Genomic DNA, 17573 nt, shown 5'->3' with positions numbered 1-17573 from the left:
CTACTGAAAATAATCTACAGACATTCAACTTAAAACACACAGGCGACCTTTGATTTCTAAGCAGAGAGAAACTAAATTCTTCTTACCCAGTGTGTCTTTGATGTTCTTCACCAGTGAGCCTTTCTTCAGGCTGTTCTTGCGCTCAACGTAGTTCGATGGCACGTAGCCCGTTTGGTTGCCGGCATTGCGGACACGCCACCAGGTTTTTGAGTCGTCCAGGAGGAAAAGACGCTCGTTTTTACGGATGTCAAGTTCCTGGTCCTGCTGGGCCGTGTAGTCCCACTTGGCTACAACAATCACCTCCTCCGTCATCTTTCATGGAGTCCTCCTGTGGAGAAGACAAGGGCTGGGGTGAGCCAAGGAGTAACACACTTTACCAACTGCCACATACATACAGCATCAGAGTGATTATTAGCATAGGAACAATTTAACACAGGGTAAAGTTAAAAAAAATAAAAAATAAAAAAACACTGGTCCAGACAGTCCCTTGTAAACATTACCAAACAGCCACTATAGGGGGTAGATTGGTTGATCATGGGTACTTGGCTTTAGTATGTAAATGTATTTTTAGGCTTATTTGTAATGTACAGGGTAATATCACTTTATAAACGTGTGACTTTACAAAGTAACATCAACAATACACACCACTGAAGAAGATACCAAGATACTAGGGGTGTGACAAGATGCTTACTCCACGAGACAAGACACATCACGAGATTGGGTTCACGAGAACGAGACGAGATTTCTCGTTGAGGTGAAAAGTTGTCTCTTGAGGCGATGTGATGTCAGCGTGATGGAGCGTAAAATTACTATTGAAGATCCCCCTGCCACTTTTAAATCATTTGTCGCAACATTTTGGTTTTCCTGCGGGAATAATAAACGGCGAAAGAGTGACAGACAAGACTAACACAATATGTAAACATTGTAAGAAAAAAAATGCCGTATACCGCGGCTAACACGAGCACTATGCAAAAACACTTACAGCACCACCACAGCTCTCTACTAACTACTGCACCCGCGCGGGTGCAGTAGTTAGTAGTACGGCATTTTTTTCGTACAACTTTTTACCTCGAAGAGAAATCTCGTCACGTTGTAATCTCGCGAGATCTCGTACAACAAGATCTCGTCACACCCCTACAAGATACCAAGTAAAACAAACTGTGACAACTGTAAGACAAACGTGATAAGGCCGACAGGTTTCAGGACAGTAACAGTCACTCTCAAATGCAACATTCATCCCAAAAACGCACCTCTGAAATGGCTTCTTTGGTAGAGAGCAGCACACACATGCAAAATCAATGTATGTGCTTATTTTCAATGCTCTTTCTCTCTCTCTCTCTCTCTCTCTCAAACACACACACAAACACACACATACACACGCAAAACCTTGGCTATTAGTTTTTGAGACTGACAGAGAGCGATTACATGCTCTATTTCACAGGCCTTAGGTGAGGTAAATTGACATGGGTTTGCTGGACCACCTTGACTGCTGAGGAATTACATGTATCTGTTCACAAATATATTTAGGAAGATGCATGAAGAGATCAGGAAAGTTTGATGCAATTTAGCTCAAGTAGTTGTGAGAATCTTTATTGTGATAAAAGGCATCTCACGGTATGAGAACTATCCGTGCAATCCGATTTATATTTAGTGCACTGCCAAGTTAACAGTCTGCAGCTGGAAACAAGATCACTGGAATAAATAAGGGAAGTAAAAATGCTGATGAATTTCTGTGAAGATAAGGGGGAATTCAAAGATATAGAACGAATAGTCACTTTGTTCGGCAATTGCTGTCTGAATAATCAAAGAAAACTATCTATTTCATATCTAATCTCATGTAAGGCTATCAGCTGTTGTGGCACGCTGTGGCAGCAACAACCTTCAGGAGCTGAAACTGACAGTTAAATATCCTCTACAACCCAATTACATTTAAATACTTTTTATAGAGCCGTTTATGTATGGTGCTAGGTTAAGACATTTATAACATATATTGTGTTTCTGAATAAAAAAACAACAACCTTGCAGCGCAAAATACAGTTAAATGGAGAAAAAAAAAAACAGTATTGATAATTGTATGCATTAGAGAGAAAGCAGGTGGGTGAGTATATCCATATGTGGACAACAATATAGATTTTTCCAAAGACTAGACACAAGGGGAAAAAGCACACATTTAAGATGCAAGATTTTATATTTCCTTACTTGTATTGTGACTTCTACTTTATTCTTTAATGAAAGGGCAGTGCACAGATGAAGTGTAACCACAAAAGAGAATTATGACTGATGAGAAGTGTAGCTGCACAAATTAGACCATATAAAAGATTCCATTACTGGTGGAAAGATTGATATCTTCTGTGTGGCTACATTTTATGAAATGCAAATGGGAGCACTCTAAAGCGCTAGCTGTTTTTTCAACCCAAGATATTCAATTCCACTTCAATTAGGCCACAACCACAGAGACAGCGCAGCCATCACTAAGTACATTCTTACATTACAGTCACAACCAAAAGCCGGGTTGTGTGTCACTGCATGAGAGTGTCTAATAACGGCTTTCTATCTCTACAACAAGCAGTAAAAATTCAAGTGCAACAGCTTGCATAGTACAATGCTGAACTTGTGAAAGTGCCTCTGCTTGCCGTCACTAAAGCTGTCAAACTGGATTTCTTCACAGGCCGGGACAGGGACAGTAAAGGAGGGAAAAGAAGGGAGTTGTGCAACACACCACAGGGAAAGTTTATGTCAAGTTCACCATAAGTTAAGCTACTCAACTTTCCATTATGTGACAACTTTTACTGCAGCAACAAAGGCAGCAGAAGGAAGACTGTGGAAAGGTCATCAACGTACAGGACGAGACAAGAAAGGCAGCAGCTGTGATACTTTGGAGAGCTCAGGAAATAGAAGTGGAAGGACAGATTTATGACAAGATGAGGGACGGTGACGTCAACTCTTACAGGAGACAGGAGGTATGTGAACGTGCTGTGGCTTCTATCTGCCTCAGGCTACAGCTACTGGATTAGACCAGGCTATTACTTTCCTTTCCTTTAATTGCATTTATTCCTCCTGGTGAGGATGGATGGATGAGCAAACCTGATGAGGTCTGTTGGGAAAATGTTCCATGGTATTACTGTCACTACATTTGAGATATGGAAATACAAAGTAGACCAGAAATATAAGTGGTATTAACTCCTGGCTTTAGATTCAAAAGATTATTGCCGTCATGCAGACAAGCATAACAACAACAAAAAAGCTAAAAAAAAAAAAAAAGAAGCAGTTTGGTGCCTTTTAGTTTTGGTCTTGTTTGTGATCACACAGGCTTTTTATAAACAAATGGTAAACATAAAGTCATCTGTGGGATAACTCATTCATTGGAAAATTTTGGTGAGGATATCCTGTACCCACATGGGGAAATTCTGATGACTAACAGCAGGTCGTGCTGCACGTTTTTTCTTCACAAAGAATTCACTAAATGACTATGAGCATTATTAGTCCTGACTCAATCTAATTTTATAAATAATGACAACCAGGTAGAAACAGGATGAAAAAGAGGCACCGTTTACGGTAATATTATGTTATAGTTACTGAGACTCACCTTTTTAGGTCTTTTTGGTCCACACCAGAGTTTGTTTGATGGCTTTTACACCAACCTTAACGAAGCGAACCAAACAGGCAAACGCACCGGAGTTAAAATAATCTCACAACACAATAGTTCTAGCTTAGTGTAATTTATTTCCGCTTGTGACCTCTAAATTGGCAGAATAACATATTTTCCCATCCCAGCATGGGTACTTCTGACTATTTCCCCTCACCCATGATACCAATTTCTGTCTCCTTGACAACCTTACTTATTAGACAGCATGATGTGAATGCCGCTCCAAATCAAAACCATCCTCCTCAATGGGCAATCATGTCAGAGAGTCAGCCATACCATTGCTCATTCTGATGGTAATGTGCAGTCATTCTAGACATGTCAATGAAATCCACAAGCTACAAAAATCAATCTGAAAGTCTTGTTTTAAACCATTTGTGCTTCACTTTACTGTGGGTGAAAACTGGATCCACTAAACATTTTATGATACATTCGTCATTTAATCAGAGCCACTAACTCAGTTTCCTTGATATGGTTAACAAACAGGCAGATGGTTGAACAAAAAACGCTTTTCTTGTGAGAGAGCATACAAACACACAAAAGAAAACAAACAGATTTGGGGGGAGACTAGGTTTAAAAAAAAAAAAAAAAAAAAAAAAAAAAAAAAAAAGAGAAAAGCCTCAGAGCCCATGCCCCCCATGACCCTCCCATTCCTCTGATGAGAGTTAAAAGAGGAAAGATGAGCGACAGACTGCTGAGCTGGGCTTCACCAGCACTTCACAACACCCTTCACTGAGGGGGGAACGCTCACAGGCTCTTTCAAAACTGCACAAAAAGAAAGGGAAAGTAAAAGAGATTTATAAAAAGAGGGGATGTTTAAAGAAAACGTCTGGCAGAGCTTTTTGTGTTTGGCATTCTGGTCAAAGACAGACAGAATTCAGCCAATGGGGGACATTTTCACTCCACGCTGTTTGCAGTAGTTGCTTCTCACAGAAAGGAGGACTGCTTTACTCCCTACTGGCAATCAGTGTCCAAACCATTTGGAGTGGGCTGAACAGATTGAAACATGAGGAAGCCAGACTCGCACTATTACAGCCACTGTGGACATGGCTCTGTGATTTAAAGAGGCCTAATGGTCTTCTTTACAGAATGATTATTCTCTATTAACAAAACCAGGCCGGTGCAGAATTAGATGCCTTTGTCATCCAGTCAGCGTTTTTCACATACGAAACATACGAATTTTGCCCTCTTACACTCAAAGTCAAAAAACAGATTGACAAATATATTGTTAAACTGGCAATAGTTTACAACTCCATCACACTCATTACTCATTCACATGCAGTACATCTCACAGGCCCTAAACTGAGGGTGTGGTATATGACATAAGCTTATCTGCCTCTCTGTGGTGAGGTTAGTGGTTGCTCTTCTTCAGTTTTAGAGGCAAAAATGGGTGCCATATAAGTGGATGCCATCAAAAAGCCCAAACACCCACAAAGACATTTCAAATACAACACCAAAAGGGTTTCTCGCTGTCGGCTCAAAATAGGACTGAGAAGAAGGCACACTTAGACCACACAGTTAGAGCCAGGGCTGCTATCACCACCTCACCATATGACTGCAGACACAAAGCTTCTTTATCAAACTCAACTATTCCAAAAACCATAGCACGTAGCGCAATCTAACAACCTAACAACCTAACAATCTAATCCAACCTAGGACAGAAACAAAATTCCTAAAAAGTCCAGCTCTATATTATGAGGATTACAAGCGATCTGATCAGCAGACATTCATAATTACATTAGACCTGAAATTACAATATGTTTGTTATTAATATGATGTTGTGTACATAAGTTTTATGCTGTGCAAATGAAAACGATGTTGGACGCACATATTACCATGCTGATTTCCCATGTAATTGAGAGACTTTAGTAAATGTTTTATAGATATATATTATATATAAATATATTAGTTTAATTCTTGCTGCTCTAGCACAAAAACAGCTGATTGTTCTCATGAGTCTCAGGAGCTGAGCTGGATCCCGACTTTTACGGACAGATTGCATTGACTCCACAGAGGACATTACTTCCCAAAAGCACCAAATTATATCCGGCACGTTTACTCATATTACAAGCTTATAATGTTGACTAGTTAGTTTATTGATTGCTTCCCATGGAAAATCATTTGACTGAAATCCTACAAAACAAGAAGTGATCTTAAAGTTTTTGGAAGACATTTTATAGAAGTGCTAAGTTACATGGAACCAAAATAACTTTAAAGGCTTTTGGCTTCTCTTTTGTAGAAATCATGTTTTTATTTCGTAAAACAAGGTATTGAAAAAAATTCATTGATTGTTCAAGTCATGTCAAACAGACTCCTCTTTCAATTTCTTAATAGTGATGATTAGCTTTTTTGTTTGTGACACTAAATAGAATATCTTTGGGTTTTGGACTGAACAAAACAAGCAATTTGTATATGGCACCTTGGGGTTTAGCAAGTACCCATCACTATATTTCTGAAATTTTATAGACCAACAATTAAATAAAAAAGAAATTTGCAGTTAAATCGGTAAGGAAAATAATCGTTAATGGCGTTATATATAATCGTTATATAGCATATAGTTGCTCTATTGTATTGCGTCAGTTTTTGGCCATCTAATGATAAAAGTATAAAGAGAAATGAAATGGTAGTGATACTAGTTCACTCATGTCGGCCACTGAAGCAGCAATGTTGCACTTTCACACACTTCCAGAGACAAATGCCTCTTAACTTGTCTAAATGGATGATGACAGAAATGTGTCATTCCCTTCTTTCTTTACCTGGTCCTTCCTTCTCCCGACCTCTCTTTACAAGCAATTTTTCACATCACTTTCATTTTCTGTCATTGCTTCAGCCTCCTCTCCTGAGTAAAGCCAACATTGTTGAGTGAGTCTCCATGACAACAGTTACTGGGTGGTCCCATTTCCACTGGCAAGGGGCGTTCCCAAAAGAATTTGACTTTTATCCCTTCACTTTTCGATATTTCTTTACAAAGGATCAACTTTCATTCTACACAAAAGGCCAATATATGCCCAGCACCCACAGAGTGGTCTGTGTGGGTGCTGGGCAGAAACAAAGGTGTTCCTTTCCCCCATTAAAGTCAAAAACAAAAGGAGAGAAGTAGATCTCCAGTAACGTCCCCAAAAACTCCTTGGAAATATTTTAAAAAGGTGTTACCAGCCTATTTTATTTATTTATGTTAAAGTCACATGATAATATGCACTTAAGACCGTATTTTGACAGCAGAGTTACAGCACTATATGATTGTGCATTACCCCCGTTATTTAATCCCTGCATCACTAAATCTGTGCAGACAGATGGTAGTAGGTATTGATGATTTTTTTTTTTTATTGAAGCATCAACCTCCAGTCCTAATCTGTTAGAGATCACATTATGTGAGTAGCTGTTTTAATTAGTATCTGCTTATTTTAGGCACAGAGTAGTGCATCATGTTCATTTTATATTATTCTATCATAATGATTGCTGAAGATAATAAACAATGTTGACTCCCTCCTGCACTGCAATTCTTACTTTATTTCTCTTCTTCTCTTCAGCTATAAATAGCTGACTTCAAACTTGTTGGTAGTTTTTTCTACTCCTTGATGGCCACTTTACCTCCTTCCACAACAGTGCAGCGCTTCACTTTGCACAACTCCCTGCACTCTAAACACATGATGAAGCGTCTCTTCTGGGCAGCTTGTTCTCTGTAAGGTTTATAACACAATCCTCTCTACGCAACCTCTTTATCATCTATTAGCATAGTTTTCCTCATGCCTTTTTCTCCTTTTTTTTTTTTAAACCTTTGGTCAATAGGTAAAGTAGGAAGGACTGTCTATTTTTTAACTCTATGTGACAGCCTGGTATCCATGTCCCCTGGCACAACAACAAAAGGCAAGCGCTGTAAAGCACAGCCGGGCCAATGTAGTGAACACAGCTTTGATGTACAAGGTTGCTTGTTTTCACTCAACTCAAAGAGACAGAAACACCAGAGGGGATGTTGTGTTTGTGTCTGACAGAGAGAGAGAGAGAGAGAGAGAGAGAGAGAGAGAGAGAGAGAGAGAGAGAGAGAGAGAGAGAGAGAGAGAGAGAGAGAGAGAGAGAGAGAGAGAGAGAAGAGAAATAAAGTATGAATGTGGAAGAACAGGTCACTTCCAGGTCAAACAACAAAGATGTGACAGTGGCTATAAGCTGGATGCTTTTCAAATTAACTGTACTAAACTTTGTAAATTTTCATTTATTTTTTAACCCCTCATCATAAAGCATATCTCCAAGGACCTTCTCACATTACATTCTGACTAAACTTGGTGTTTTCGTCCCACCAAGCTTTGCAAATCTATGTCCTGTCAACATATGGAGAGAAACACAACAGTTAGCGGTTAGTTTTCCTCACTCTAACCTGAAGCATGGTTGAATTTAAAAAGACCATCCAAGTGCTGCAGGCTGTGCAGAGAACAAGAGATGCTCTATGCCATATCGAGCATTTTGAGACTGGAGGCAAGAAACATTTTTTACACTGCAGTGTCTTATTGGCTTGGAAAATATACTCTGTTGAATATGAGCAGCTTGTGGAATCAAACAGACAAAATGCCCTAAGCGAAACAAGTCCTGCATTTTAGATTTTCTTACACCCCCATATAATCAGTGCAGTCAATTAAGCAATCCAGAGGCCATCTAACAGAAGCAGCAAGAAGATACACTTGCTATGAATGTAGGAGTGATCACATATTATAAACATCCCGAGTATAAAGATGCTGTTTGCTCTTTATGAATGAATACCCATGACAGTCAGGCAAGTGAGGAGTACAGAGATTTCATTTCATTTTACATCTGCAAGCAGGGTTATGGAGAGAAACACCGTTATATTCTGACCAACCTGCTTCTCTACAGCTGCCCAAACCACATCTTGATGAGTCGGACAAGATTCCAATTTTGATGGATATAGAAATAAGATAATTAATGTCAACATAACTTCAGTTTTTCCAGAGACTGAATTATGAAGTGATCACGTAAAATTAGGAACAGATAATTAGTCGCAATATAAATAAACAATGTGCTATTTATGCGTTTTTGCAATGAGAGCGATGTTGCTCACTTTGCTACACCAAAATGGTAATGTTGGTTACGGGTATGGCTATACTCCCTATAAGTATGGCTAGGTATTCAGGGTTCAAAATTAAGTTTTTTTTGTTCACTTGTCCTGTCGGGCAAGTGAAAGAAATTGCTACTTGCCCAAAGTCAATTTTTACTGGCCCCTAAAAAATGTTAAAAGAAAATAGTGAAAGTGTCAAGAAGCGTCAAAAAGAAAAGTCAAAAATAAAAAATGAAAAAATATGTCAAACCTCCAAAAAAAGTCAAAAGGGTCCAAAAAATGCAGAAATAAAGGGTAGAAAAAAACGTCAAAAAATATCAAACCAAAGTCATAAACCTTGAAAGCGTCAAAAAGGGTAAAAAAAAGATCGGAAAAAACCTTCAAGCACCACGGCACATTCAAATTATTTGACAAGCACTCTCCGGCTGGGCAGGAGAACGATGACGTCATTTATGATACGATGATAACCGAAAGGGCAACTGGGTTGTTACTTGCCTGAAGTGGCGTTTTACTTGCACCGGGCTATCGGGCAACCATTATTGTTGAACCCTGGTATTGAAGTAGACTGTATTTTAATTAGGCAAAGTTAACGTATGGTTCCTTAGTGTTACGACAAAATTAAACACATGCATCTGTGAAGCTTTTTTATTAAATAGAAAAAGGGATTTGTATTGGTTCTAAAACTAGGGTATCCAATTGGTTGGTCACCATGGCATGCCATTCCTATAATCTTTAAAAACATGTTCACAACAACAGGTGGTGTATCTAGGGCAGATGCTATATGGGAGCCCTCCACCCAAACCACAGCATGAGCCACACATGAGGAAGACCTTGTTGGGTCGAAATATTTCCTGTTCAGAAGTTTGGGACCTATAATCTTTTTCCTGTAAAGAATCAGCGAGAGTGTAAAGAGTTTATCTTTAGGAGCAATAAAACATAGAGCTGGGCGATTTTTTTTATTAAAAACTTGATTTACAATTCGATTTCCCCCCCCTTCCATTTAAAATAAAATAACTGCAAACTGTAAATATATTTTAAAAATATATATTTATTGTATTTAATTAAAGTGCATCAAAATAAACAAAATTGCAAAGGCAAACCCTTTCTCTAACTGAAAAGTCACTGTGCAGTGTCCAACAAAGATTGTTAAACATCAAAATTATCTATACTGTATTTGGATTGAAAAAATATCTAAAAAATAGATTTTTTGAAAATATGAATCAATTTGACCTACCAACTCGATTTTTAAATTAAATCGATTTTTTTCCCAGCCCTAAAACATAGGCTATGCAACAAACTCACACTTTATGCAATCAATATCAATTCACTTCACCAACTCATCAGGATGTTGCCACATTATAGGAAATAAAAAGAAAGAATGGGCTTTCTTATTACTCAACACAAATAAAAATCAATATCACTGCAACAAGTTTGCAGAACTGTTTTTCTTACAAGAAGAAAGCAAGCTAGACGACTGCAAAGTCAGATTCAACAAACCGTCACTTCTTAATATACTATGAAGTAGGTAGATTCAAAAACTTTCAAGAAGATAAAAAGGTTGTGCGAACTATGTGAACTAGGAGAAGTTGAGAACGAATCACATTTTCTCCTGTATTGTCCGTATTATGATGAGTTAAGAACTCCGATTTTACATGTAATGTCTGACCAAAATCCTGAAATGTTCTGGTGCACGGATGATGACACATTGGGGGTTCACTGCAAAGTTGAATTTTCTTATCACTGGAGTACTTCCAGTCTGACTCACCTAAATGAAACAGTTGATACCAGCAAATCATTCAACGAAACAAACAGTGGCGCGAGGCTTCGGCAGACTACGTTAGATGCAGCGTGTGGGGGAAGCATAGATAAATAAAGGCAAGAGAAGCTAACAAATGCCATAGCGAAATGGATAGCTACAGACTGCAGGCCGATTTGTGTTGTGGAGGACGTTGGTCTGAGAAACATTCTGAGAATTGCAACAAATGACGGCAGGTATAAGATTCCCTTAAGACGCACCATCACAAGCAGAATGCACGAGTTGTATGAAAAAGAGAGGACCGCAAAAAGAGACCACTTTACAACGTGCAACTGGGGACTACTGGACATCACTGGGTAACCATAATTACCTCGGAGTTACAGTTTTAATGTTATGATTGTGGCTCAGGGCAGTTTTTTTTTTTATAAACAGGATAACATGAATGCCCTGGCAGTGGCAATAAGCTTTAATTTTGTATTTGCTTTGATTACATTGTTTAAGTTGAGATTTACACTAAATATTTTATTTATCTGCTACTGTATAAACAAAATGCTGATGTGTTTGCAGAAACTTTTTTATGGCACTCTCGTTCATATGGCAGAACATTTAAAATAAAATTGCGCTATACACTACTTTTGAATTCATTATTGGATTTTGCATATAACAATGAGATTAATCAGGGAAATCATGCGATTAATTGCGATTAAAACTTTTAATCGTTGCCCAGCCCTAATTTTAATATTTATAAGTTGGTGACTTTTGTTTTTAAAGCTTGGCAAAAAAAAGACTAGAAGGTTTAATTGTTTAGCGTGTGTGGTTACATTGGCATCTGGTCCTTTCTCCTAGGTAATGGTGTCTTGTAAGCCCATGTGGGCTGGGCATATTTTATTGTATGCATGACACAATAACACAAATATATTCATTCATATACTGGTATACTCCTAGGTGTTGAACTGAGAATATTTAATGACTATTTTCCTGTTACCTACAGCCTCCTCTCCTGCAAACATTTGGTCTCCAGTCTACTGCAGAGCAGCAGTGTAGAAGACACCGTTAACCCTGCACTTTCCTAAAGACTGTGTCTCTCAAAGCAGAGTTTGAGGAGTTTCATTTTCATTTCAACACCATGTCATTTCACTCTTAATGGAAGCAATCTAGGCCACATGCACTAACAATCTTCAACACATGAAAACACAAGGGTAGCTCTGTGAGCCAGTTAATGCTGTTTTGCTTCTGTTCATGAAATGGTGTGTTGTTTACAACTCACATCTAGGGATGCAGAAGCAGCAGCGTTGGTGTGTGTTTACTTTTAAATTGTCTTGTACTCCTAGGAGCCTCCCATTACTCTCTCTCTCTCTTCACAGCTCTCACACAGCTCCTTTCCTAACTGATGGATCGTGCATTTTTAGTGGAAAGTAAATACACAGACAATGAATAAACCGTGAAAACAAAGTCACCCTGTGTTGGAGCCATAATGTAGTTTTTTGTTTGTTTTATTCTTACCTAAAACACAAGGTGAATATGGGCAGTTCACAAGCACTCCACAAAATATATATTTTCTCTGCCTTGTAGTATCTAGCCATGCAGAAAGTTTTGGTTCAATTTGTTCAGGTTTTCTGCTACCACTACAATACAGTGGAGGTAATGGAATAACATTTAGTTTGTGGTGCAAAAAGCCATCTTTGAAAAACTCAACAGCAATGTCTCTTTCCAGAAATGTTGCCCCAGTTACTCTGGATAATCCACAGACCTCAGTGTCAGTCTTATTTTAGAATATGCATGGATTAATAAGAGGACCGAATAAGGAAAAAACAAAGCATTTGTGCAAAAGAAAATGTTTCCTTTACTTTCAAACATCCAGCTTCACACTTTCATGCAGGTAATCCCATACATCACCATGCATCTGTGTGGATCCCTGCAAGCAATACAGTATATGGCAGTAGATTTTGTCTCTTAATAAAGTAACATGGGAGGTAAACTAAACAAGTGTGTCTACTGTGTGCAATTGTGTTGTGTGCACAATTTCCATCTTTGAGGAAATTCACTATATGCTTCATATGTGATGAATATGCAGGGAGTACCACCAGTGATGACCCTATACTGTACGTATAAGGAAATAAAGTTACTGCCAACTTTGTTTTAAAACTACTTACTCTCGGGATAAATTGCTAAAAAATATGTTGTAAAATAAAGTTAGCTCATGCAGAAGCTCAGTACAAAAATAGTCTTAAAACAAAACAGTGTAAAACACACAAACCACTGTTGACTCTATCCCAGCTTGAGCTTTACCTTGTCTTTGTACCTTCTGCTCAATCGCTCTTCTCTGTACTGCTCCCTCGGCTATGGACCTGCATTATTCTCTTTGATCAAGTGAGGTACCCCAGAGAGTACAGACTCATGTAGCATGAGCAATGCAGAAAAAATGGTGCAATGCAATGCAGACCTGTTGATCGCCTTAAAACGTCATCACCCAAGTACAGATGTGGATAATTTACTTAGGTCATTTACATATAGTCAACTGTTGACTAGACAGTCACAGTTAATATTTCAATAGTCTGTGCCACAAACAAGAACAAGATTTAAAGTGGATTATACAAACTGAATCGTGTAAATGATGCCCTACTGAAAGTGATAACAATTCGTACATTCATTATTTCCTTTATTCTTTTTTAAGTTCAGTTTTTTTTTCCACACCTCTTAGGGGCTTGCACAGAAGAAAGGTCTCCAGACTAATACCATGACAAAGAATTATGCAGTAAGTATCTTAAACTAAATGGCTAATAAGTGGACTAAATGTGAGATAACGATGGAGGCAGAGTCATAAAACAACTTAGCAAGTAGCAAAGAAACACTGTGCTGCAAGTAAGAATTATTTTCTTAATCAATTAATCTGCCAAGTGTTCTCTTGATTAATGAATTCATTGTTTTTGTGAATAAAATGTTTAAAAATTTAGACAAATGCCCACTGTAATCTCCCAGAGCCCAACATGACATAATTAAAGTACTAGTTTTTCTTCCAAGCAACAGTCCAAAACCAAACGACATTAGTTTATCAAGTCATGACAAAGAGAAGTATCAATCACATCACAATTTTTACAATAATTAATCCACTAATTGTTCAGATGATTAAGAGTGTTCAGCAAACCTAATGTGATCTGTCACAAGATGGATGATGGTGAGAATGGAAATGATGAAACTTATTCAAATATTTTCAGGAAAGAAAACATTTCCTGGGACATTTTACAATGTTATTTATTTTCCATGAGTGACTGTTATTTTCCACGACTGACTAAAAAAAACATAGTCTAAATTTATCCAGGTTTTCAAAGACACGTGGGAACTCTTCCTAAGGAGCATGAGCACAGGGTTGTTAATATCCTGCTTGGTATCCTGCATGTTTGTTTGTCTATGTTATATAACCTTGTGCTGATGTCCACAGGGAGACAGAACAGTATGTCGAAAACAGAAATGGAATAGTCAAACTCTTTAAGTCAAGCTACATCTCTTTTCCATGTATACATGGACTACATATGTTAGTTCTTGAAAGCCATGTTTCAGCATTAGCCGAACAAGACACTGCATAAAGATCGCTGTATGCCTCCACTCTTTCACAGCATCAGAACTGACATCCACCTCTGCCAGTAGAAAAAACATTATGAGAATGAGTATAATAAAACAACCACCCAAAAGTAAGAGGGGATGATTCATATTCTTTTCTTTCTATACTGCCCTCTCTACCTCTTCCAAGAAGCATATTTTAAATTAAGGCATGTATGATTGATTTGGAGAAGTTGATGGACAAATGTAATCAGAGACAATGAATTGGCCTAATTGTTTCAGAAACAAAAAGTGGAGGAAGAAAGAAATAGTTCAACAATTTAGGAAGCAGCCTATTCTAATTAATTTATTGTCTGCACATCCAGCAGTTACAGAGCAACATTGTCATGTATTTGGAGTTCTTGGCACCTGATGAATGTAAGTCCAATATTCACTCTCTTTCAGCTCTGTGTTTTACTCCTGAGAGAAATATCTGCTCTTTAGCTGCTAAATGCTAACTATGTTCAACAGTTAGTAGGTAACTGTCTGTCTGCGGTTTGGGGCTGAGCAGGCGGTGTACAGTGCTGCAGTGCTGAAAACAGCTGCCTGCCTAAAACGGCACTATGAGCGCGGGGACAGTGGACCAAAACAGTAAAGTTGTGGACTGGGCAGCTAAACAATGAGCTAAAACTAAATACAAAGCTCTGTAAAGCCGAGGGGGGCTGTGGAATCGGGTCAATATTCTCTGTAGGTTCCCTCACTACAAGCAGCCCTTTGTAAAAGGTTACTGTTTTCACATTGTCATTTGATTAAACAATACTGATCATTTTTAAATGGTGACTATCGGTTATCAATTTAGCCTCTAGCTTTAAATGCACAAATTCCAACAGCAAGTCCAACACAAGGAATGTATCACCTGGCTAAATACTCCCTATTATGGACAAAAACAGTTTTTCCTGACACCTCTAAATCATATGAACAACTTAGGTTTCTTTTTTTTGCCTTCAGCTGAGGGTCAAAAAGGTAATGCATGATGTTATCTCCATGCCATCATGTTCATCTCTGGCCAATGCTTTGGCTTAAAACTTAAACAGTTTAAATACTTATTCTCACCTTCTCAGCTCTCCTGTTTCTATTAGGGCTGAACGATTTAGGAAAATAATCTAACTGCATTTTTTCTTCACAGATATGGCAATTTAATATGCGATTATTTTTTAAGCTCTTTGTCTTCTGTATTATTGAACAAAGACAAGCAATAAATCATTGTATAGTATGAACAACACAAGATTAGATAGATTAAACTAAATGTTCTTTACTGGAGGCTAGGCCTGTATGTGATGATGAAATTAGGTGATGCATGAATTTATATGAATGACATCTTTTATTTAACTACTTCAATCACAGTAGTATATTGAGCACTGACCAAGCCTGGTAAAGTCAGAAACAAATCACAAACTAAAGTGCAGATTGCAAAAATATAAAAACAAATATGTGGCTTAACCACACTTAGTAGTATTAACTGTAATAAACACTTTACTAGACAGTATTATTAAAAAATAGTATATATATATATATATATATATATATATATATATATATATATATATATATATATATATATATATATATAATATAAATAATTCTCCAGTCAGTAACAAAACAAAAATGCAGAAAATAAAAGGAGAGAAATATCTGCCTGTACCTCTTTGAAAATATTTCGGTAACTCAAAGTTAAATGTAATCACTGTCTGAACATTAATATCTAAATATTAATCAAAATTATCTCTAGTCAGTAACAGCAACACACAACGCAGACTAAAGTGCAGTGAGTATGGCACTACCAGCCATAGTGATCCTGAACACACAGGAAGCAATTTCTCACCATTAGCAACTCCCGCTCCGATCCAGCTCCGGTCAGTGTACTTCACACTCGCATCAAATCTACCACCAGATCCGCCTTTTTTCATCTTAAAAACATCTCCAGACTCTTGCCATCACTCTCTTACTCCGTGGCAGAAACCCTCATATGGTTTCATGAAAAGCGCTATATAAATAAGTTATTATTATTATTATTATTATTATTATTGCTGTATAGTTCTCAGTAGCTCATGGGTTTTTTTTGCTAAGAAAACAAGCATATCCACTTTTGCTGGTTTAGATGACGAGCGAGTGCAAGTCACTATATTCCCTCCGGTGCTAAACCGATGCTCCGTGTAGCTGTGAACCCGGGCTTGGTGACCGTACTAATGGGCATCATGTCTTTGGCAATAAACTCTGTTACTGCTTGAGTAATTTCTTCGTTCCGTTTTAAAGTATGTTCATATGGAGTTAACGTTATGTTTTCAAACATTTCAGTGAGTTATGCCTGTCGGGTGGTATTTTGCTTACTTGACAAACTGGTGTTTGGCATTTTAGCCATGCAGCTGTTGTAGATGGCTTTGTGTTGTTTTGTGCTGATACAGGTTTGTGAGGTAGCAACGTTAGCAAGACAGGTTTTGCACAATTCCTGAAGCTGCGCATCATCTTTTTTAAACCAAAATAGTCCCACACAAGTGACATACTGTTCCTATTTGGGACTAAAGTTTCTGTCGAGCCTGAGGCCATCGTACAACAGGTCAAGGTACAGCGTAGGGTTAGCGTGCCAAGTTGATGCCTTCTCTACGGAGTGCAGACTGCTTTGCTCTCGTGAGTCACGTGACCAAATCACAGCCTTTGCGATTAGGAAATCTTAGCGTCATGTCGCTCTTCTTTCAGTGTTTTCTTTTTGTTTCAACTTTCTATTATAGTGTAGAGTGGAGGGGGCAAGGAGAGTGTGATTCACGAAAAAGAAAATGTCTTCTGGACCCCACAGCCTGTTGCTTTGAAGCCTGGCATCACCACACAGCCAGCGTACGGTACCGTCTTTCATGAGTTCACCCGGAACTCCCAGACAGCAAGCATGTTTACAGCAGTTACGTCGGTTTCTCTATGCAGTTGTTTTTCACAAAGAACCGGGCTTGTTAAAGTTAACTAATGTTATAGAGGTCCGACAGAGCACACGTTATAGACTCACTTGCGGTTTGGGAGTTCCAGGCGAAGTCGTGAAAGCCGCCGGCGTAAATGTATGGTAAAGCCAGAAGCTGAATGCGCTCAAGCCGTACAGGGAGATGAGGGGCTATTTGCTGTTTTTCCGTGCTGGTCGGTGTTCTTCTTGCTTCTTCTTGCAGCAGTCTAGAACATTTTTAACGTTAGGCGTATACTGCCCCCGTCATGTCCAGAAGGATTACATCCCCCGGTACCTGGAAAAATGAGTACCGGCACGTTTCCAGAATTTTGGTACCGAGTTTGTACCGAAGTATCGATTCTCATGACATCCCTAGTTTTAACATATCTCGATATTATTCCAAATGCGATTAATCGTTCAGCCCTAGTTTCTATTATGGTTTTCTGCACTCTGGAATTTCTTAACCTGACATTTTACGATACACTTGAATGCCACTGCAGTGATTTAGTTTGGCCTGAGCATAGAATGGCATTTGTGCTTCTCTGACATGCAGATGATATCACTCCTTCCACTGAACTGCTGCCACATA

The 17573-nt window shown here is 38.3% G+C and overlaps 1 protein-coding gene across 1 annotated transcript in view; it reads right to left on the bottom strand.

The window, feature by feature from the left end:
- nck2a (NCK adaptor protein 2a) overlaps nt 1–17573 on the bottom strand; it is a 43273-nt gene that overhangs the window by 9083 nt on the left and 16617 nt on the right. Inside the window, exon 2 of the mRNA XM_028591017.1 lies at nt 87–328. Within this exon, the coding sequence (XP_028446818.1) occupies nt 87–312 (226 nt within the window). The 5' untranslated portion in view covers nt 313–328. The remainder of the gene's footprint in view (nt 1–86; nt 329–17573) is intronic.

The sequence above is a fragment of the Perca flavescens genome, chromosome 11, assembly GCF_004354835.1.
Source record: "Perca flavescens isolate YP-PL-M2 chromosome 11, PFLA_1.0, whole genome shotgun sequence".
In the NCBI taxonomy this organism is placed as follows: Eukaryota; Metazoa; Chordata; class Actinopteri; order Perciformes; family Percidae; genus Perca; species Perca flavescens.
This window is presented reverse-complemented; position numbering and strand designations above follow the sequence as displayed.